This window comes from Mastigoproctus giganteus, chromosome 1 (genome assembly GCF_048544385.1).
Source record: "Mastigoproctus giganteus isolate SK-2022 chromosome 1, ASM4854438v1, whole genome shotgun sequence".
NCBI classification, from domain to species: Eukaryota; Metazoa; Arthropoda; class Arachnida; order Uropygi; family Thelyphonidae; genus Mastigoproctus; species Mastigoproctus giganteus.
Genome location: NC_143575.1, coordinates 126,892,293 through 126,916,841, shown reverse-complemented (window position 1 = coordinate 126,916,841; position 24,549 = coordinate 126,892,293). Strand labels below are relative to the sequence as shown.

Here is a 24,549-nt window from a genome sequence, read left to right as displayed (position 1 = left end):
CCAGTGCGCGGGGCGTAAATTACTGGCCCGATTTACCGATCGGTGACGTCAGCCGCAGCAGCGCGTGAAAGCTCCCCGGCTCCTCATAGGAAAAATGTTTCTAGTGTGGTCGGAACAAGAGAATTTCCCAGCGACACAGAAATAGCGTGCTTCCGTGCAGTCTCGAGACAAGTCACTGCACCGCTTTCCGACAGTTATAGAGATGTGGGCGATGATTTGCGGACTATAGTTGAAAAGACACGGGGAGCTTACCTTCTCCTGCTGGGGATATCCCGTGGAGAAGCAGCAAGAGATCAATCAGTTGTCTTCACTGGACTACGTCGGTCTCTGCCCGGCCTGCTAAGGACTGGCGGGCTACTATGCAGACCTCCAGCCTCAGCATCGTCCCGTTCCTCTTCTTCTGTCATGTGGCAGCAATAGAGTGGTTGTAAGTAGTTTTTCTTTTTTTACTCTCATTAGTTATCAGGCATCAACAGAAGCTGCTTAGAGAGAGCGTGCGCCACCGACCAACCTATTCTGCATGTTAATTTTTTTTTCTCGAGCTAAATAGGGAAGTAATCAACTAATAATTATGTATTAAAATAAGTTATTTAATGCCGTATTTATGATGTCATCCGACACATACCTACTCACTTACTTTAGAATGTATTAAAATTAGTAGTATTTAGTTATTGTCTTAGAAAATTTTAATCAGAATTTCAAAGTTGGACACAGTTGTACTTCTGAAATTATATTTATTTGCACAAGTCCCTATAGATCGGTAGAAAGCGACAAAATTAGTTTCTGAAACTGAATTCCCTGATACAGTCTTTCTCAGCTTGATTTTCCACGCATTTTTAGAGTAAAAGAATGTTGTGAGATTAGAGAAAAATTTCTTTCAGATCAGCGGAAATAACTCCTCACGGTTGTCACGAATTTATCATTTTTAATTCCAATGACGCTTTTTGTAACAACCGTGAAAACCACTTCTCTCATATATTAAACATACGCGGAACTCGCAGCAACCCCTTTTAAAAAGCGAAATGGCGCTGAATATAAAGCAGGGCAAAGAAAGGTCGTGTTTCTAAATGAAAAGTTGTGGTTTTTAGTTAAACTTGGTTTCCACTGGCATTCCTTTCTGTTGTCATGTGTAATGGAAATATTATCGTGTTGCATTAATTTTTTATAAAATATGTTATGACTTACAAATAGGTAATGCTTTTTTAATAACAATGGCAATTTGCATCTTTGGTACTGTGTAAAGAGACGTGACCGAGTTTTCGAATTTGTAGAAAACTGGGCCACATCTCAAGAAATTATGACACTTTGTTCACCTTATAGCACGCTAAGAAAATATATAATTCTGATATTCATAAATGCTTTTAAATTAAATACTGTTAGAGAGCAACTTATTTTCACTATTGCGTGTATTGAAAGTAGAACCCACAAATAAATTGCAATACAGGTTTACCGTATTCGAACTGTTACGAAGATTATTTTTATACGATAACTTCTGCAAACTTATCAAGTTAATTAAAAAAAAAAAAAATATATATATATATATCGTAGTGACACTTTTTTATGGAAGTAATTGGTGTTAACTCTCCAACTCCGGAGAGCTTCAAGAGTAATTGTAATTTTTATCAACGTGTCTAAATTTGTAGAACACCAATAGTTCATTCGATCAAGTCCTATCGGAAAGAAAGAATACAAAAGAAGGAAACAGAAATTCATAAAACACAAACATGTATTAATTAGAGAGAGGGGGATCATCTTCCTGGCCTCCTTTATGTAGACGACCCCTCTCATGAAAATATCGTGCGTTATGAATGGAACGCACAGATCGACAAAACAAAATAATTGTAGTCAGGACCGTGAAATGGTATCCTTGGTGCATGATGTGTTTGGGTCTTCCCTGGTTTGTTATAGTTTTTTTATAGATATTTAATAAACGTTTTTTTTTAGACTTTGTCGGAGACTCTCCTTTTGCTCAGCACTAACTGTAATTAAACTATTACGAGAGATAGCTGATCATATTCTGAAAACCATTTGCAAATACAACCGGCGATGCTCACGATGTTTCCAATCAAATAACGTCTTTTCTCAACTGAATGAAAGTGGCATATAATTATGAGTGGATACTATGGTATTCTCGTGAACGATTGGTTATTCAGTGGATTATGTTTGGCTCTAATCATGAACATCTTCAAGGTCTGGCACTTTTATCTTCATGCAAAATAAGCAGTGTGACATGAAGACAACCTTTATAATTTTTGCGATTGATGTAGATTCTTAGTCGGTATTTGTGATAATGAATTGCACAGATACGTGCTATTATGCTTGGCAGATTTTCTCTTTCCCCTTTTTATATCTCACATGATTTTTTTAGAGTGTTCATAGGGTACAATAAACATTGGTACATACATTGTGCCATTGTTTTCCATACCCTACCACAAAAATGCACATCGTATTGTTACTGTGGTACTCGTACACAACATTATTACGTTCCCATAAAAACAGCTGAAGTAAACTTGTGGATATTTGGTGGTTCTCTGAGTATAAACGGGACCATTATTACTATTATCAATAAACTAGTAAATAAGTATATAGCAATTTACTCGCTCTCTTTTAGTAGACTTAATTTTAAAATAGCATATGCTTTTTCACTTCCACTTTTAATAATGGCCGACTCAGTCGGTATTTGTTTGAGTTTTTCATCCTGGAAACTAGAAGTTTACAGCAAAACGAGTAAAGACGCAGTTTACAGCGGTTGGAACCGGACCCGAACCACCTGACCCGACCCGCATTGTTTGAACCTGAAAAAAAAAAGTTAAGAAAATTCGTAATAAATTTTCTACACGTTAGTTAGTTAGCTTTAAATTAAAATAAGTCAATCAATACCATTAATATTTTTATCGTATTGCAAATGTGTAAAATAACAAAAAATATATATAAATTTTTTTTAAAAATGAAAGGTATTCATAATATATAATTAATTTTATAAATTTTGAGTAAGTTGCTGTGCAGAAACAGGATATCAGCAGTTTCCGGGTTCAGCTGTATTCTTCCTTGGATTAAAAATCCAGATGCAGAAAATGCTTTCGTTTGTAGCATTGGCGCTGTTGGCAGGATTGCAAGAATTAAATCCCTCCCCTTCTGCAAAAGGGGGGGGAGGAAATACACAGAACAAACATCGGACAAAACTGTATACCATAAAATGCTACCTGCCATGTTCAAGCATTCCTGTGTTCACTTTATTTTTTATTTATTCAATTTATGGGGCTGGATTTTCTTGGAGGGATTATCTTATTGGTATTGCTCTGGTTGAGCCCCAGTGGTATTGCTATTCAAGGGGCCGCCGTAGCCTAGTGGTCAGGCGCGCGAGTGCATAAGTACACGTGCCTTGAGTGACCGGGGTTCAAGCCTGTGACTGCTGAATACGGTGCTGTTTCTTGTATTCTGTCTATCTTGTTAACTCCTCTGACTGTTTGGTCGTCCCGGAGTATAAACAGAAAATTTATTTATTTTTTTATTGCTGATATTCTTATTGGTATTGCTGGTTGAGCCCCTTGATCAGGATTTGCTGGCATCGATACACTACTGCCTATGGGTGCTGGATTAAGTCCAAGGACAGTACATATATATAGTTGTGGCTTGCCTCCTCGTGGTGGCGTGGACAGGTATTGGGAATCAGCCTTCCTGGGAGCCAGAAACAACTAAACAGCATAACAGGACACACTACGCCAACATAGCACTACGCTCATTTCTAGCCATTTTAAGCAACTCTGTATATCATCACAGTGTTGTTGTTGTTGTAAAAGAGTTTTAGGAGCATCAGCGACTAAGGCCATATTGCTCCGTATATATTGTTTGTAAATTGCGTGTGTTCTGAGGTCGACTTTCTGTTTTCTGAAAAAACTAGAGTTTCCGGGAGAAAAAAACCATGCTACCCTCGCCTGGGACCGACTAACTCAGCCACGTTGTGAAAAAGGCCCATAAAAATTCCTCCCGTCATCGACGGGTCCTCACAGTGTAACAAGGCGGAGTTTAATTTACGTTGCGGGGGGGGGCTTAATAAGACATATCGCATGTCCTACCATATTGACCAAATTGATACTATATAATTTACGCAAATTGTGTGATAGGCCAAAACTACTTTCGCCGTTAACAATGGAGGATGTGTCCACTCGTATCCCCTGCCCCAACTTCCAGCTCCGACTTAAAATTCTAAATGCACATATTTTCCTAATTATATAATCTGATTTTTCTTAAATGTGTTTCTATTATTTTTTTTTTACCTATTTGTATACTCTATAATTTTATATCTTCATATATCTCGCATCTTTTTTATAACCTTGGACTTAGTGCATTATGGCCTAAGTTTTTCCATGTGCAACAAAAATTCAAATGAAATCTACACTTTGTAGAAATGATTTTAATAAACAGAAAAAATGAAAATGCAGACCATTTTGTCAGTATGTATGACCGTAAGCTACTGAAATCATACAGTAATTTTGAATTTAACGCGATGAATGCAATCCTAAAAAGTTGGTGTTTTTTCTAAGCTGCAATTTTTTTGAAACATCAGTTTTTTTTTCTGAGGTATTTCATTTTTGTCGATTTAAGTTCTAATTCTGAAGCACTGAGTTCAAATTTCCTGAATAAAATGAATATAATATATCTATATAATAACATCATAATCAGGGATAATTCAGAAATCGAAAAAGGACTTCTACGAATCTCGTATTTTCGTCCACTTTTCATGTCTGGCAATGCGATATCGAGAGGGAGAGTTTAAAATTAATAATTTTAAATTTTACTTAATCGTACCTTTTAAGAAAATATACACAATATATAAAGGTGTCAGTAGTGAAGTAGCATTGAACGTAATTTAAATTCCATAAACAAAAAAAAAAAACATGATACATACCTGATAATTTAGTAATTAATGTTACTTAGGGAAAAAAAACTAATAAAAACAGTTACTTCATGAGTTAATATACTAATTTTTAGTATTATTGTAATTATTTGTATTAAAAACTGGAACCGCACCCGACCCACGAACCACAAAATTTCTGAAGACCCACCCTTACTGCGGGTATCCGACACGATGCAGGATTCTATTGCTGATTCTGACCATCCTCATCTCCCTTTAGTTGTTCTGGTTCAAATAGAACAAATGTATTTGTTTTTTGTATATATAAGAAAGTGACAGAGTTAGTCGAACGAGGGCTGCATGCTTTTATCGTGCACACTCTGGTTTTTCATTGAACCAAATTGACAAATTTACAAACCAGTGGACATGCTATGGCCCTATTTGCGTTGGAACTTATTCTAAATGAGGAGAATATTATTCGTGTCATTTTACATATTATTAACTTAGTTCTCAATTTTGAATTCAGATAATTATATTATATTATGAGTTCTGCTTCAGGACTCGTGATCAATAACCTGGCTGCCATGTGGTGGTCTTTTATCAGCCTGTTTTCATTATGTGGAACAGCTCTTATTGAAAATGAATGTTAGTATATTTAGTGCTTTGTTTGCTTTTTCCGGACTTCCCTGATATTTTGGTCGTGCAGAAATAGCAATTGTCAATGTTAGGGCACTGTTCTCGCCATACCATAGGAACAGCAAAAGGCATACTTTTAATTTTTCCAGTAAACCACATCCTCAAATGTGTGTACAGCACATACAGTATGTGGAGCCCAAGTTTTGTCTGATTACAATCTTGCAACCAAAGCACAAGGAATATGAGCGTTTAGATTATGCATTAGAGATTTTCTTCCTGAGAGTTTTTGTTATAAACCATCTATACGCGAAGCAAAAATTGTCAGGGTGATTTGAACACTTCATTCGCTTAAACATTTTAACAAAATGCTAAGCACAACACACAAAAAATAAGCAATATGCAATAGAAATGCAGACAAACTATACAGCTATTCGCATTACAACTGTCTTTCCGTTACTGGGAGTGAGAGGCAGATAGACAGTCGAACATGTTAACTCTCCCTACCATTACTGCCATCTGTGTGAACACATGAAACTTTTTTTTTTTTTTTTTTTGCAAGTAATATAACAGATCAGTATCATATTCTACTTCCCTAAATTGTAAGTATTACGGGTAAATACAAAAACCTGTATGTGTAGAAATTAGGACGTGATGTGAAATTAAGAATTATTTTAGATATCTGAGTATAAAAATTAACTGCAAACAGGTGATATATTAATGGAGGCAAAAAATCATATGCTTCCTTATAGCACCTTACAATAAAACATGCTCACTGAGTGCACTTTCTTTAGTAATGCCCGTTTTGCACACATTGCTGCTCGATGTGGAAAATCTTCATGCTGGTTGTGCAACACTTGGATGTGGTAAGGCTTTTTCATCAGTGTCGAACGCAAACTTCTGTGAACTCACGTCTTGGGTATTGAACTTCTTGGAGATCTTTCCTTAACTGATAAATTGGGTCCTCTTCGAATATTTCTCGAATTGATTCAATGCTTTCACGTGCCTCTCCTTGTCACGCACAGACACATTTCTTTTAAACTTATTCACCAGTGCACGAATCGCATTGTCTTTAGGACCGGGACTATGAAATCTCCTTGAAAATCTTTCCCTAATTTCACAAAACTTCATTCCTTTGATGCGGGATGATACAATAAAAAAAAAAAAAAAAAAAAAAAAAAAATCGCTCTTGAACATTCATCTCGAATTATGGGTTTGAAAAGAAAACATTAAAAAAATAATAAAAATTATAATAACATCTCTAACATTACAAATACTTATATTTTATGTAAAAAAGATTAAATATACTTGTCGTAATGAAATTTATTTGAAAATCACACGGTTTCACGAAAATACGCAGTGACTTTTGGGTCGCCCTGTATTTTGTTCAGTAGAAAGAACAGTCCATGTCCCTTCTAACATGACATGCAGATTGAAAATTCAGAGAAGAATGTTAAAATTAATTGTACAGTAGAATAGTGAGGGATTGATTAAATATTGGTTCTTGAGGACATTCTTGCAGGTATGAAGGAGAGCTTGCTAACTGGTAGGCTAAAACGCTGATGGAACTGATATTCCGAATTTCGGTGAAGTCCGATTGTTCTATGACAACAGTCTTCTGCTTGCACTTTCGCGATGGTGGGACTTTATAACTCAGTTTCTGTTATGTGCAAAGTATGAAACACTGCACCAGGTGTACTGGAGGTGACATTTAGGATTGAACCAACGTAAGCGGAGGAGGGATCAAAGTGTGGCGTAAAATCACATAGAGACATGCTGTCCCTCTGTCACCAGGCATTATTAGGTGGCAGACGATTCTCACTATCAGGTGCCAAACTACCAATTTGTTCATTAGAGCTTGAAGTGGTAGAGCTTATGTTTAGTCTACAGAACAAAGCTCTGGCAACCCCATATCATTTCCAGGATACAGCTCTAAAACGGTTTTTGAGAATCGATTGCTAGATAGTTCACCGGACCGAACCTGTTGATAATTGTTTAAGAGTCATCCGGATCAGTTACTATATAATCTTGCTGCTTCTATTCTGCCAGCGACTGGACTCTCCAGACTCTCTCTCCATTCTTCCATGGGCACTGTTCTCACAACTGGCATCTGTAGCCCCAATCTCTTCTAAACTAGGGGACTTGGCTTATTATAAATAAATAAATAAATAATTTTTTTGTTTATAATCTGAGACAACCACACGGTCGGAGTTATAAAGAATACAATAAATAGCCCGTATTTAGAAGTCACTAGGTTGAACCCCATTCACTTAAAGCACGTATACTTATGCACTTTTTCATCTGACCACTCTGCTATGTATTTGTTACCCATGTACAATTAAAAATTAAAACAAGCATATTCTAAATGAGGCCGAACATCTGGCGCAATCAGTCGGCATCCTTTCACTCTCTAGCTCCAAACTCGCAGAACCAACTTTCCTCTTCCTTGTTTATCCCTTCTGCTTCTGGTTTGTGAAACAACCTTCGTACGTTTTTCCTGAAAATTACAGAAATCTACAGAAATTCAACAAGTATTCTGTATTCTCAGCCTTTAACCAATTCACGTGTTGAATGCTGAGAAGTACTGTGTTCTAATACCCTTCGTGTTTATGGTTGTCAAAAAAAAAAAAAAAATTATATATGTATATGACAGCGTGACCTAGTACGGAGAAAGAGATGGGTATATGGTTTCTGAGAAGAAAGAAATTAAAATTTAATGTCTTGTCCTGTTGAAGAGACATTAAAAATATAAGCAAACCACATTTTGCGTTATAAACAAACCACAGTTTACGTTATAAAAGTTATAAAACTCTCGTTATAGTAGCTCTTTCGAAGGGATCGGCTTCAAAAAGAGGGTTATAAGCGGTATCGATCGACCATGGGATGATCATGAGACTAGAAGAAAAGAGCGCTAAAAACGGAATAGCGCTGCAACGGAAGGTTTCTATATTTCTTTTTTGTTTTTGGACTTAGACTAAGATGGGCCATGGAGACCCCAGTTAATCCGCAACCCACCGCCCCAGGAAAATTAAGAATTCATTGAATTTCAATACCGGCGATTTGGTCCACGTCAAACATTTGTACTATATAGCTACATCCTGTTACATTTATGGAAAGCCAATAGAGACCTTCTTCTCCCCTTCTCTGCGTTCCATCCAGTAAAAACTCTGTTACAACACTTAATAGTATACCTATTGAGCGTTGGAATCCCCACCTTTCACGAAAAATGCATTGCTCGTCGAACGTGAGGCTATTCTATCGGCTGCTGTAAAAACTTGTCAACTCCATTTATAATCAGAAGTATAAAATTGAAGCTTTAGCAACTTTTTTTTTTTTGCTAGTAATTACAGTACATTCCAATAATATCTCAAGTCAACTTTGCCTTTTATATGCAGAATTATAAAAATATATGGTTGAGATCTGAAATTTATGCAAATATGACAGGAAACGAGTACATGGGGCGTAAGCGGCCTTCGGTATTCGTTATTTGTTGCATATGTTCATTCATTAAACTTAAAGTAACATCATCCATCATGTATTTTAAGTCATTTCATTTTATTTATTTCGATTTATTTTCATTCAATTCCTGTCTGCTTATCTGCGAGTAAGAAAGGACTTAGGCATCGCCATCCAATTCAGTGCACGCAATTCAAACGAATTTGTCCTCAGTGACGCAGAAAAGTTAATTGTAATGGATAACTGTGATAATATTTAATTCAGTATGTTAATATCCACATAACTGACCGCGTGGTCGTCCCGAGTATAAATTTATTTATTTTAATTTTGAATGTTCGGTGATCTGTCTGATTTGGAAACCATGATCTTCGAATTCTACAGAACTTCAAGGAAGATACTTTCATTTCCAATATTTTGACTGTCTGTTTTTTGTTTCTCCCCCCCTGCTGTTTTATCGATGTATGCAAGTAATCTAGCCGTAATTATATCGTATATAGATATCTACAATATATGACCGTATTCATATTCGCTTAACGACAAGAAAAGTGCGTTAACGTTACTGTTTGTTACTTGGCCTATCATTTGTATATACTTTTGCTTTTCAAAACTAAAAATTGCGAAAAGTGTTCGCTAGAAAAAACTCTTTATTCATTTTGCTTCTAGCATTCTGCTCTCTAATACCCTGTTGTTGTTTGGTTTTTTTTAGGAGCATTAACAACTAAGGCCATATTGCTCCGGGGATATGCAGTGGTCATTACCTGACCTTTCCGCATCCTCCGTATTTGGTGGTCACGGGCTCGAACCCCGGTCTAATCAAGAAGCGTGTGCTACGCACTGCTGCTCCTGGCTACGGAGGCGCCTAATACTCTGTGATAAGAGAGTAGTGATCTACATTAGGCCTGAATTCATCCACTTCTTCGTAGCAATGGGTATCGAATTAAATCCCAAGTATTTCTCATCTCCTTAGCTGTTTTTTTTTTTTTTTTTTTAACTCTAAACTGCGGTCGAGCTGGCCTTGGGTGAAGTTCCTTTCTTCCTCGAAGTTCAGATCCTCCATGACAGAATAGTGGTTTAGCCCCTGGCCACTCGATTAGAGCGGTCTGGGTTAGAATCCCGTCGAAGAATGGAAAAATTCTTCAAAGCCTCTTGAGTCGGGGCTGTAGTTAGCTGATCTCAGGCAGTGGGCTTTTCTCGATGAATTATTATAGGTTTTTCAGTTCGCATAACATGTAAATCGGCCAGTGAATACGCACTTGTGAATACAGAAATAATACACAACTCGAATTGCCTAGTGTTAAGGGGTTATCTAAAATAACAATATAAATCAGTACAATACAATCCTGTAAACGCAATTTTTTAATTGTTCATCCTTCAAAACATACTCCTGTATGGGCTGCTAAGGAACCGCTTACACGCCCCTAATTTTAAACGATAATCTACACTACATCAATTTAAGTGTATTGAAGATTGTTTATTACTTATAAAAAAAAACAGTAATAATTCATATAGTAATCGGGTTACAGTGACGATAGCATATACTGTGGTGGTGTAAAAAGAACCACTTATATGTTCCTAATTTCAAACGATAATCTAATGGATAGTCGCTGGAGTTTGATGTCGGCTGTGAAAGGTGTACAAACTTGTAAAAAGGGGTTATTATTTTCTCAGTTTGTACACCTTTCCCATTCTATGTAAATGCAAAATAATGGTTTCTTTGCTCACATTGACTCTTTCTACATTCTAGTAGTAAACATGCTTGAAGAACGGTAATTAGAGCATCCATTTTTGCTAGGCATCAACTGACAGTGTTTGCTTGTACATCAACGGATAATTGGAGATCAATTTGTAGATCAAAGCCATTGTAGATTTCTGGCTTTCACAATTTTTGTTAAAATGTTAATCTTGGGAAGCCGGTCGCTTGATAGTTTAATTTGAATATTATGCTTTTTACCTACCTGTATAGCATTTCGGTCCTTCAGATGTGTGTCTCATTCCATTATTATATTTTTTTCTGTTCTGTTGTATTATTTCTATTCACCAGCATTTTAAACAGAGTAGGGCCAAGACATATGGCACCCTTTGACTCACAAAACACGAACTTGGTGATGCCACGATCTAAAATCTAAATGTCGTTGTCCAGTGCATCCAGAGATGTCCATTCCACTTTAGGCTTCAGTTATCTGGTCCTCGACCTCCCCCCCCCGGGACACACGTCAAATTTCGCACTTTGGAGTTGAATATTGAATGAATGGGTTTACAGGCCTCACTGCTTCACCTGCTGTTCTCTGTGTGAACCTTAACACAGTACCATGGAAGCAGCAGGTAATTGCTAAAAAGCCTTCTTATCGTTACGCAATCATCGCGAAAAGGATAGACTCCTAAATATCGTCCACCTTGTTGCCTACCAGGTCATGGGAGTAAGCTTAACGGGAATAACCTTCCTCCGGAAAGTAGTTTACGTCGGCGTGCATTTCTTGAAAGGATGTTTCTATCTAACTCTCTGGAAATATTTAACACTTTAGAAATTGATGCTGAAATTATTTGTACCAACAGAACATATTGTAAGAGGATTTTGTCGGACACTTTCCTTGTATTGGAAATTTAGCGAGTGAGCATACGATGTTCGTACGCTGTAATGTAATGGTGTAATGCATTGCTGTAATGGTGTGTGTAACACCTTATACCTATCGCTTATCGGCCTTGATCACGTAGTATCTGACCACTCATTACGATGAAGTACTGACAAACCTGGCGTGAACCCTTCTAGTTCTACCTGAGTGCTTCATTGTGTAGCTGTTGTATAGGAATTATACTCGCCTGCCATTACCTTGTTCTGTGAATTTACATGGACAATTTTTTGAATTGAGCAATTTTTTTGAATTGCAAAATTCACATGAGTTTACTTGAAGTGAAATAAAATTGTCTCTCCATAAAAGAAGAAATCAAAAATCTATATTTATATCCTTGTTATAGGTGGGAATTAAATTAGAACATATAGGTTATAGTGTTATAAATGTTTTTTTTTTTTTTACGTCTTTTGACTAAATTACTACAGTTGTTGTAACTATAATTATTTATACTATAAATACTCCTAGAACAAAAAAATAAATAAAACAAAATAAAAATCGGTGAGAAATAGTTATACGTGGTCGTTTTATATGCTCTAAATCTCGATGTTTAAAAATCAGCCTGTACAACCACTTTCGAGTACAAAAATTAAATTTGAATTTTTTAATGGGTATAGTATTGTTGATCAAGAAAAAATCCACACAAAGTATTGTGTGGATTTTTCCATAAACGCAATCCATTAACAGAAAGTTAAGTACGTTGATTATGCAAGGTGGGTAACCACTCATTCAGTATTCATCAATTAATTAAATTTTGGCTCTTCCCTGTTTGAAAGTGTCATTTTAAATTTGTATACTGTTCCATTGGCTTTTGCTCAACGTTATTTTTAGCTCATGATCATACATGAATTATATTTTCATGACGGCGTCATGAGCAGGATAAAACATGAGTGTACTGTTACAGAAAATGCCATTTTGCTTGTTGTTTATAGTTGTTCACAGAAGCGAATGTCATATATTGCCAAAGTTATATGAATATATAGAATTAATTTGTAAATAGCGAAGGAAACAGCGTAAATAAATCATTATGACACCTTTATCCATCTGGTTTTAGACACCAGATGGATGCATATGGATGGGACTAGGGTGGCAACGAACATGTGTCTTGCTACCGAGGATCCGCTCACACAGAAAGTATTCGCTTTCTTCTAAGTTGCGCCTTCAGGTTATAGGTGTTTGTTAAACAGATGGCTGGAAGAACCAAAGTTTCATGTAAACAGGGTAGTATAAACCACATTCATGCACTAATTTCTCCTGATATTCCCGATGGAAAGGGGTGTCTGTATCATAAATAAATATTCTGTTTATCTCATAATGGCCGAAGCTATAAGAGCAAAAATGTTTTAAAAAATAATAATAAATAAATATAATACATTAAATAAAAAAAGAGAGAAAAAAGCATTGTATTACAAACCTGAAGCTTTAAAATTTCACTTGCAAATTCGAAAAGACGTGTTTCGTATTTAAAGTTTTACATACTTGTGTGTTTAATTCGTGAATTACTAAATATAATTTAAATTATAATTGTAATTTATTATAATTTTGTTAAATTGTAATAAAAACAGTGTGGCGAGTAGTGTTAGTATTATGACTGCTTACGTTGTATAACACAGTATTGTGTTATACAACGCAATGTTGTGTTATACACTATTATACAATGCATTTTTCCGCTTAGTTTTTAAATGAACAACTGGTTCCCATATAGTTCACGATCAAAGGTGTCACATTGACAGTGATTACGCTGGGAATTTTAAATTCACCGAATTTAGAAAGTTCATATGTGAACATATTTAGTATATTAGCTAAAAATGTGTATAAGGTGGTATAACTAAACTATTCTTTAGAATCATGAAGAGGAAAAAGCGTTGCTTACATTGAGGAGATTCGAATCACGGGGTAATTAAAGGCAGAAAATTAAAATTGCAAACGAATTATAAAAAGTGACACTAGTTTGAAATTGGTGTTGTATTCAAAGTATTTTATTATTTTCTGCTGGCTCCAGGGTTTCCCCTATCCGCCGCTGAAGAGTAACTGTACATTATTTACAATTTATAGTGTGACAAAATATCTTGATCCATCAACTTATAACAGCAATGATTATAAACAAATATAATAGAAACCAATTTAGTTTAGACAAGTCATTTATAATCTGAGGAAACCGACAGGTATTAATGCAATTTTGGTATTTGATACAATAAAAAATTTCAATACAATGACAAAAATATCAACATTAATACGATTCATCACAAATATAATCAAATATAATAGAAACCAATTTAGTTTAGACAAGTCATTTATAATCTGAGGAATCCGACATTTATTAATGCAGTTTGGTACTTGATACAATGACAAATTTCAATATACTGACAATTCAATACAATGACAAAAATATCAACATTAATACGATTCACCACAAATATCATCAATTAACACAGTTCATCCAACAATATGCCCGCCCGGCAATAAATACAAATGGATTTCCAATTCATCAGAGTTCTTATAACAATATGATTAATACCAAGGCAACTATATACAGTAATAGTACACTAATAACATAATTATACTCAGTCGTCAAGTCCTTTACTTCTGCGGAAAGCCTTGTCTGCAAAGTTAGCCAGTGCCTGATAATTTTCCTTACATTCTAAAAATTTGGTGAAGTTATTTACATGATAAACTTTCGTCAATGTCTGAAGTTCAAATCGAATATCTACATAATATCGACATTTTAAGATTACATGTTGGACTGTCTCTCTCCTCTGCGCCACATTTACCTAGAGGAGACGCAGCCAAATCCAGAGTAAATAACTTGGATTTTTAGGCTGCTATATCCGGATAGAAGGAAAGTTAGGTAAAGACCTGGATTAAACCAGGGCCAATGTTTTTTTTGTCAAATTCAACAACATAAAAATGGTAGTAATTCTTCCAGTGTTTGTATTAGTCCATTCGTTTTCCCACTCCTGGAGGAACTGGTTTCTTAATCTAGTGTTGTCTTCTTTCACTGGCATGTCCAGATTAACAGAAAACTGGTTGAACTGTGCTGCAGTACCCTTCCTTCTACAATACTGAATGTAATTATACAGTACTTCGTATTTAATTGGCAGTTTGCCATTGATTACCTGTAGTGAGTGCCGCCGTTGAAATCGTGCAACAAGCTCTTGAAGTTGCAATCAGGAAGAAGCGCTGGGCTTGAGTCAAGATTTTTTCCACCATGACTGCGTATACTGGGACCCCAAGCGCCCGCAGCATAGCAGACAATAGGAATAAATATGCATTTGTAATACAGCTTGAGAGTGGAGGGTTTCAGACCCCCAAGAACCTTTGGTAATTCTAATTTATTTTACTTGTCAATGTCTTGATTTTGCTTAGTACATATTTAGCATGGGTAATGAATTGGAATTTGTTATCTAACATAATTCCTAGGTATTTGTACGAGTTAACTAATTTTATTGCTTGTTCTTTAATCTTAATACTTGGAGGTCTATTTGTGTCTAATGTTCCTTTGAGAAGAATTTTTGTTTTGGGAACAGAAATAGTTTGTGTACTACACCACTCATCTAGGTTTGATAGAACTTCATTAGCACGGGTTTCAAGTTGTAGTGTGGAGTTTCCAGAAGAAAAGATAATTAGATCGTCTGCGTAAGCGATCTTAGTAGTGCAATGATGTTCGATAGCCAGCCACCCATAAAGGACCACGTTCCAGCATACTGATCCGAGAACTGATCCCTGAGGACAACCGCGAGTCACAGGTCTCGCAACAGAGCAGGATCCACTGGAGACCACAAGTGAGTGATTCTGGAAATAATCTAATGAGATGATAAACAGGCACGGAGACTCCAGCCTCCCGGAACCTCTCCAAGACACTTTGCCACCAAACAGTGTCAAAGGCCCCTTTGAAGTCCACAAGGAGGCTGAAACAGTATTAATAACTAGGTTAATGGCATCCACTGTAGACATCCCAGCAGTGAAGCCAAACTGATATCTGTAGTTTAGGTTTCTTTCTTTATAGTACTTTTGGAATCTCGCTGCAATCAGCTTCTCTAGTATTTTTCCGAAGACCGGAAGTAAAGCGATTGGGCGGTATGAATTTGCCTGATTTGCTGTTTTGTCGGGATTCTTAATGAGTAATTGAAGATTTGCCTTTTTTCCAAGGAGAGGGGAAGGATCCACATTGTATGCAGGCATTAAAAAGGTTCATCAGTTGGGGGCAGGCGCTCCAGATTCTTTTAACAATAGTATCTTCTATTAGGTCCAGTCCAGGGCATTTGCCATCACGTAAAGTCGCAACAGCAAGACCTACCTCGTCTCTGTCAAAATCATCTTCGTGGCTTTGGCCCACGTAGGAAAGATGTTCTAAAAAAAATGCCTGTTTGTACTGAACTTTCTGGTACAGTTTCATACTGCATAATCAATTCATCCAAAATTGTTTCTATAGTCTCAGCGTTTCGGAGTTATCATGTCTAAGTACAGAGGAGATTTCCCTCGGATGAATTTTGTCAAGAGTCAGCTTCATGCCCCAGGACTCCTGGTCCATAATTTAACTAAGTGTTCCCAAGCGGGGCGGGTTTTTTTTTTTTTTTTATAAATATTGTTGAAATATGTCCTCGCATTTTTGTATATTTCATTCAATCGGTTTATCTCATCTTCAGGTCTACCATCTTTCCTAGCTCTCTGAACGGTTCGTCTTGCGCTCTTTGTACGATTTCTTAGAGTAGAAAGGTTCTGGGACCATCATGGAACCGAATTTTGTCTTCTCTGTTTCTTCTTAATCGTCTCATCACATATTTCAGTGATGATTGCCATCAATTCTTTTCGATGTTGGTCCAAAGTAAGATCTGCCAAATTTGTCAGTTTTTCATCCGTGAATTTTTCCTTAAGTAGTTTATCAAAAGGATTCCAATTGATTAGTCGAGTTTTGTATCTGGGGATACAAAACTCGGCGTCATGAGTGACTCTCAAAGCTGCCGCGTTCTCATTAGATATCATATTAAAGGTTATTACATTGTGGTCGCTTACCAACCAAGAGGAGTGAACAGTCCAATTTTTTATGCATTTCCCGAATGTTGCATTCGACAGAGTGACATCAACGTACGACTGACCAGAAGGGGATGAGTAAGTGAGCAGATGCCCAGGGGAGTTCCAGACAATCAGTCCGTTAGTTATTATGAATTCCTCCAGTAATTCACCTTTATTATTTGTTATGGGGCTGTTCCACCTGGTGGAAGAAGCATTTGCGTCTCTCATAATAACTATCTTTTTGCCTGATAACCTAATTAAGCTGTATCAAGGAAGTTTAGATAAGGCTCAATTTATTGAGAATGCGGTGAGCACTGCATGTATATTGAGATGAAGAATATTTGTCCAAAACTACCTTCCAAGCATTCACATGCCGCATGCTCGGAGCAGAGACCATTTACCTTTGTGATCGTGATCTGCTTGTCCGCTATAACAAGAACTGCCCACGGCCTTGCCAGAGCATTTTCACCCTGTCCTGTAACAGATAGATTAGATTGAACCACCCTACAGCCGTTTGGTAATCCTTTTACTTTGCCTTTGTAGGAGTATAATTCCTGAAGTCCTAGTATGTCAATTTCATGATCCGTAATTTTCACATTCATTACAGATGAAGTTTTGTTTTTCACACTCATTGCAGATGAAGAATGTTTGCAGTTTAACTGTAACATTTTTAATCTCTGACCATGCTGTACATTTTTTACAGATGAAGTTTTGTTTTTCACACTCATTGCAGATGAAGAATGTTTGCAGTTTAACTGTAACATTTTTAATCTCTGACCATGCTGTACATTTTTTATCCTACTGAATGTAATTTGTGCGAGTTTTGGTTACCTCCTGAGCTCACAAGATCTCAGGACACTTCGAGTCACGATATGAGTGATCTGATTTCTTCTTTTTTATTTTACAGTTTGGGCATGTAACGGGTGATTCAGGAGTGGGACAAGATTCCGACTGATGACCTTGCAGTCCACAATGCCCACATGTGTAGTTCTGCTGTCTACAATATCTAGCCGAATGATCATAAGCCAAATAACGTGAAGCGATCAATAAAATCCTTCACGTTGTGAACCGACCAGCCCAGGTAGACGCTTGCGTCATCTTTTAATATGATTCGCCTGATATAGGCAGTAACTTCAATTATCCAGTGTTTGTATTGGTGTTGTATGCCGAAAGTATGCAAAATGGGTACGATTTAAGCGCTTATGCCCTGTCTGTTTTAAATAAATAAATAAAAAAATAAAAAAAACTGCCATGAAAGCGGAGCAGGCACGCAGTAAATGTGGTACTTAGTAAGGATTCGTGCTTTGTTAAAATATATTAGAACAACGGAAAGTCGATGATCCACTTCGGCGTATTGCCTGTTGCCATCTGAAGGGATTGAGAAGTTCATCTCTGCAGAAAGTGGGTGGTACAACGTGATGAATAGGTTTTAAGAGGCAGTTTTTTTTCTTAACGTGCCATGGTTGTTTCTTGACAACTCTGCACTCCATGTGCTACATTATGCTGCAGCTAAGATGTATCTGTGAAGCATTCTTTAGCCTGACAGGCATATTCCAGCTAAATAACATTGTCAATTCAGTTCTGCACTTTCAGCATATTGTTCATATCGACGGGTATCAAATGGAACAACTGGAATAATCCCCTCCATAGTAGCAACCTAGTGGCACGACACATCGCCGGCACTCGTTTGCGGAGTTTTAACTGAGCGCACTTTTGGTGGCCATTAATTTCAGTATTTATTTTTAGATGTCATTACAAACATGAGGTAATACTGAACGAATATCACCCCTAGCGTAACTGTTTTGCTGGGGAGGGATCCCACTGCAAAGTTTGATTTTGGGGCTCCCGAGGATAATTTGTTCCAGGGTATTTAAGTTAATTTTATCATTTATATATAAGAATGGAAGTTTTGGTACCCCCTTTAGCCGAGGTCCCCGAGTACACTGCACCAGTTCTCTACATGTGAGCTATGCTCTGGCATGGTTTGAATATTGTCAATTCAAAATTTCAGATTTGTACGTGGAAGCGTACACAAAGTATAACCAGCCGGTACATATTACATTCGGTACTTGTGTAAATATCCCTGACAAACCTCAGAGATGCACGCGACACGCTGCTGTATGGAATCAAGTCAAGCCAATGAATGGGACGCTCGGTTTGTGCAGACAGAGTGTCCTGGTGTAGTCCCTGATACTAATTAGTGGCCAGGGTATATTCTTTGCAGTTCTTTCCTGGTGTCGTTAAACTTTAATCTTAGTATTTTGTTTTATTTTCTCTATTGCAAATTTCTGTTTTCTAGTTTCTTTAGTAATTGCTTTTAAATGGTTTTTGCCTGCAAGTATTTTAATATGGTGCCTGGGAAAAGTTTTACGATTTTGGCTTTTAATTAACTTTACTAACAATCTTGTTTGTTTTATTTTTATAAAATTATGTTATACGTTTTCAAAATCCTTATTGTATATTAAGTTTGTTCACGATATTGGCCTCCGATTTTGCCTTTACTAAGATAAATCATATATCATTCGAAAAGTTTCAACCAAGAGTCCAGTTTATGATATTAGCCAGAAATGCGAAATTAAGTAATTGACGAATTTGCATAAATGACATTGTATATCAGATATTATAAGTACAACGATAACACTTGAACTAGTAGTGTAATAGATAAATGGGTGTATTGTGCGTTTTGCTACTTCCAGGATACACGATCAAATCAGCGATGGGGTTTTAACTATTCCTTGATTCTTTTGGCAGAAAAACTGAAGTGATATAAATGAGAGATAAATAAAAATGCATGTTACTGGGGAGGGAGTTTACTGATTAAAAATCTAACCACTGAACTTTAAAGTGAAATCTTCTTTTGACCTTTATGAAATAATCAATCTCCACGGCATCCTGCAATATATTTGCATCAAAATATAGACGAGTCGATCCAGGACCATTTCTTAGCCAGGTTGCAGCGGATGCAATGCATCCGGCCTCATACTGAAAATGGCCCCAACTCTGAACACAGGGAGAGGGGGCCCCTCTGTTCATTGTTGAGGCCCAGAGCCTAGGCAAGGCAAACTCCTTCACTTTCTCCTTTCTGTCTTTTTCCTCGAACATTAATTCTCGCACCTAGATCTCCTCGACTTTGACCCGGCCAAAGAATCCGGCATACTTCACCAAAGAATCCCGCATACCTCCCAGAAAAATAAAATGGTTACTTTGCATATGTGTGATATAACTGCAGTCATAATACTAACATTAATAACACGCATTCTTAACATTTATGAATTGCATTCTTAATAAAATCCCTTTACAACGAGTACCATTTGAACGAAAAGCTTGTAAGCCCCGGCCGATTTTCTCTCTTGGATGATAAGATTTTCTCTCGTTCTCCCTCACTCATTGATGCATTATTTAATGCATTATATCATAAATTATTACGTAATTTATATGTAATATGAGGTATTATAATTTAATGCATTAAGTCTCGTTTAAAAAATTCAGTACGCACAACGAATTATTTTCGAAATCCATCTGTCCAAAACGTTCTGGTTTACAACGAAAGAAATTTTATTTTTATAGATGCAGTAAAAATTTATCATACTTTAACAAGGTTTTCTTACACTTTAGAATGTTATTTAAAAAAAAAAAATTTTTTTTTGAAAGCTCAGCAGTATCTGTATTTTCGATTGCATTAAAGTTGAATTGTTAATGCGAAAAAAAAAAAAAAAAAGATTTAAGTATTAAAAACGAAATTGATGATTAACGTTAAAATCACAATAAGTTGTGTGTTCCATATACTGTTCCAGTAAATAGGAATTACAAAAAAAAAAAAAAAAAAATACTGTATTGCCAATAATTACTACTGGCAATACAAGTATTTTATATCTTACCCAGTGTAACTTCGTTTTAGGTCAGCTTGTGTTATTAAATTAATGAGGCTTGGTGTATCCATCGCACTGTAAGAGGGCGTTATTATGGTGTGAGAATAATTGGATAAATAGTTTTGCGTATTTCAAATGTTACTCATAAATTAAAATGTAGATTTTTCTCTTAATTCTTATCTTTTTCTTTACTGTAACTTTTTTTTATCATTTACTTTTTTGGAGGTGTTTCCAAATATTCTTTTTTAGTTTAAAAGAATATTTTTGCGTCCGAAGACTTTTGAAATTGATCAGGTGCAAAAATTAAAAAGTATTTTTATAAAAGAAAAATGTCTTATACTGTGAGTATTATTATTTATTAATATTGTTTTACTGTTAGTATTATTAATCGAGATACCATGAATAACATGTGATCTATGTTTAAAATAAGCTAGTATAAAATTTTAGTTAAAAAAAAATTTTCGGCTAGTTTTTTTTTTTTTTTTCTTTCATTAACATGTTAATGATGAGCTGCATGACTTCATTCATATTCACATTCCCAAAGTTTGAATATATTCTTTAGTGGATGTAATTATGTTACGACACCATTGCAATACTTCTGGATGAACTTTACTTTATAACACGATACCTTCTCCGGTACTAAAGATAAGAGAGAGAATCTTTCTTTGCTAATATATAACAATATTCGCGTGCCATAGGGGGAAAAAAACCAAAAAACTAAAATTAGTATATTATCGATATAATAAAAAGGCAACGATACGGAAAATTTCTAGCGAGATCTTTGTTGATGCACTATTTTGTCCGTAGTACACTATAAAATATAATTGTATTCAGATAAAAAGTGAATCAAACAAAAAAAAAAAAAAGGTGGCTAGTATACTGTATTTTCATATACGTGCCACTGTTTCGCCATCGCCGCTTTAAAGTTATCGACAATTCTTTTTTGACATTTTAGGAGAGTACGGTTACTGATATGTTAGATCATTTAATACAGAAGTATCACGTATGTGTTAAAGACCTGTCCGGATAAATTATTTACGGTAATTCGATGAACACTAGCAGCATCTCCAGGAAATTTTCGAGGGTAAAGCAATTTTTTAGAGAAAGAGAGCTTTAATATCAAATTATTTATAGTTCCGAAGAAACTCATAATTAATTTTATAAAAAAAATAATTTAGATGAAATTATTTAAGTATGAGATTTTGCGAAAGAGATCCCTGAATTATGCCCTTTAAAGCTATTTTTATTTTTATTATCAAATTAATTAAAAAATAATCAGAGGATAAGTAATTGGTTCGCACAGAGCTGATCGAGATTTATGTTCTCCATTCATAATTTTATCTAAGACTAAAATCTAACATCCTCGTCTGATACTCAGTAGAGTTAGTTTGAAGTACTGTGTTTTTCACCATTAATGGTGACTTCGTCAAAGGAAGGCAGAATGTCTTTTGAAGCATAAATATCCTAAGGTTTTTGTTAACTTTACTATTTTTATTAGATCAGCATGAAGAGATGGTGAGACCTTGTCTGGCTAGAACATTCAATCTAAGGTGTAATTTGTTTTAAAAATTGCTACGATGTCTGCAGAAAAATCTATGTAAATTCTCTTCACGAATTTTTTTTAGCTGAATTATTGTACAGAAATCAAGTTTAAACATTTAAGAAAACATGCTTGTTAAACATTAATTTCTTTATTAATATCACTTTATTTATCGTATAATATAAAGAAATTATTTTATTTTGTACAGTTCACTTTTATTAAGTGAAATTTCAGATGATACGCATCCGACTACAGCGCACCGTAACCCCTTTTTAGATTACAGGCCGATGTAGTGCATCTACAACATGTGATGAGGCCAGGTCGTAGCTGTTGATGTCCATGATCGCTACCAAAAAAAGAATACACTGCTGATTGGTTGACTGTATGATCGGCCGCCATAAATAATACAATAAAGATATAAATTCCTTTTGCTCATTGGGGTAGGAGGCACATAGGAAATGGGAGTACGAAAATTTGTTTTCAAAATTTTAAATTTAATGAAAACATTTGATGGCATTGCCATCTAGCGAGCAGTTAATGTACTTGGAATCCCAGAGTTTACATGGTCTGCTTAGGATACTGTTTTTAATATTTTTTATAACCATAGCCCACCCATCAGCTTACGGATAAATAAATTTCTGTTTATTCTCGTGACGTCCGAAGCCAGATGAGTTTACCTATTCATTGTGATTGTATGAATATGCAGAGTAGGGCGATCCCACGATTTTCTAAAGATGGGGGAGAATTATTAAACTTTGTTCTAAAATGTTCTGGAGGGATCATTAAACTTTTATTATGTAAAAAAATTCACTTTATTTCGATCATAAGGGGCCCCTTTAGCCTCTTCCTGGGACTGCTCGTACATGTGGAATCAGCAACCAGGATTTTCTGGCGCTGCAATTTATAATGGACTGCGTAATTTCCGTGGCAGCATGCAGACTCTAATTCGCAATTCCATTACTTATAGCCGAGCACGCTCACCAGTGGAGTATTGCTGCTCCTAGTTTCAAATAACCATATCTTTCTTATTCAAAACAATTAGTTGTAGGTGGGTGCGTAAAAAAATAGTCTCCATGTATAATTTTTTAAATTTTTTTTGTGTTCTTGTATCCTAATTTTTTGAAGTTAATCTTTAAAGTGTTTAATTAAGCTAACTAATTAATTTAACTAATATCTCAGGGGCAAATACATTTCGGATAAAAAATCCCATATGTTAGCTGGTGACTTTTTGACGTGTGGTTAATATTATTAGCTATATGGTGGAAGGAAGCCTGAGGCTTATCAAAAAAAAAAAAATTCCGAGTTACCCTGACACACACACACACACACACACACACACATACACACACACACACACAAGTAGAAGGAATTCACCAAGAAAGAGAAGAATGATGATTTCCCACTAGGACCCTGGGTGTGCCAAGCCCACAGTCACCAGATGCTGAGCCCTTGGGGATATTTTATCGACCATTGGACTATTATCACATGTAGTAGCTATCCCAGATGAAGGTTTAATATGAATTAAGGAATATCCAAGGTTCAACTGGCTAGAGACGTGGTTTGGAAAGTGTATGCTGCGGAACCGTGCGGATCTACAAATGATCTGTTCTGTAAATATTTTATTTAATTTGTACACATATATTATTGTTTTTAATTTATAGTTAATTATTACCGTTTTAAAAATATTAGAGTTCTGCGGGAAGGTCTCTGAGATTTAATCACTTTTTCACTTTCCGCAATTATTAGTTCTCATAATAGAGCAAACCGTTCTGATTTTATTCGAGAAAAATGAGAGAAATCAGAGGTACAATAATCGTTCCTCAGTAGCTATTTTTTTTTTTTTTTGAGAATACGGAGGCCTGCACAAAATATTCCACGGTCTTCGTGGTCCACAGGTTCTTTATATCTGATGAATGTACTGGACGTCGTATTTCTTAATGTCTGTGTCGTCAGCTGCCTTTGTACATTTCTATCTATGATGAACTTGCATTTCAATCATGGTGTAAGAGAAATATTAAAAAAAAAATAATAAAATAAAAAATACGGTATATAGATGGCATCAGTAAGAAGCCGAAATTGTTTTTGACTTGCCTAGCGAACTACTCATGAAAAGTGCTGGCTGTGCGTGTCCATTACATCGTCAAGTGGCAGCGTTAGGTTTCTAAAGGTAATTAATAAATTTCATAACGATTTGGATGCATAAATGGAATGCCCGGTTGCATAGAGCCAGCAGGTAGAGTGAAATGTCTTGTGTGTGGAAAGGCAAAAGCAAAGAATCGTACTCGGATGTTGTCTTGCTTTTTCTATAGAAAATCTTTCTATCGGAAAAGCAAGACAACATCCGTGATTCTGTTGTTGAGAATCACGTTGAATAAGATCGGCAGCTGTAGCACACGAAACTTAAAAAAAAAAAAAATTAGTTTTACATGTGTTCTGAGCGGATTGTAAGGCATCTGGCCAGGGCACCTTGAGGGAAATTAAGTGTGAGTATTCTATCTGGTGAAAAGATGTCGACCAAGCGAACTAATTCCAATTGTCTGTAGCCTTATCATTATC

At 35.9% G+C, this 24,549-nt stretch overlaps 1 protein-coding gene across 1 annotated transcript in view; it reads left to right on the top strand.

Annotated features, from left to right (window-relative positions):
• Positions 1-345: 345 nt before the first annotated feature.
• Positions 346-24,549, top strand: part of LOC150091127 (protein Wnt-11b-2-like) — a 200,767-nt gene continuing 176,563 nt past the window's right edge. The window contains exon 1 of the mRNA XM_090386860.1: positions 346-427. Within this exon, the coding sequence (XP_090242986.1) occupies positions 360-427 (68 nt within the window). The 5' untranslated portion in view covers positions 346-359. The remainder of the gene's footprint in view (positions 428-24,549) is intronic.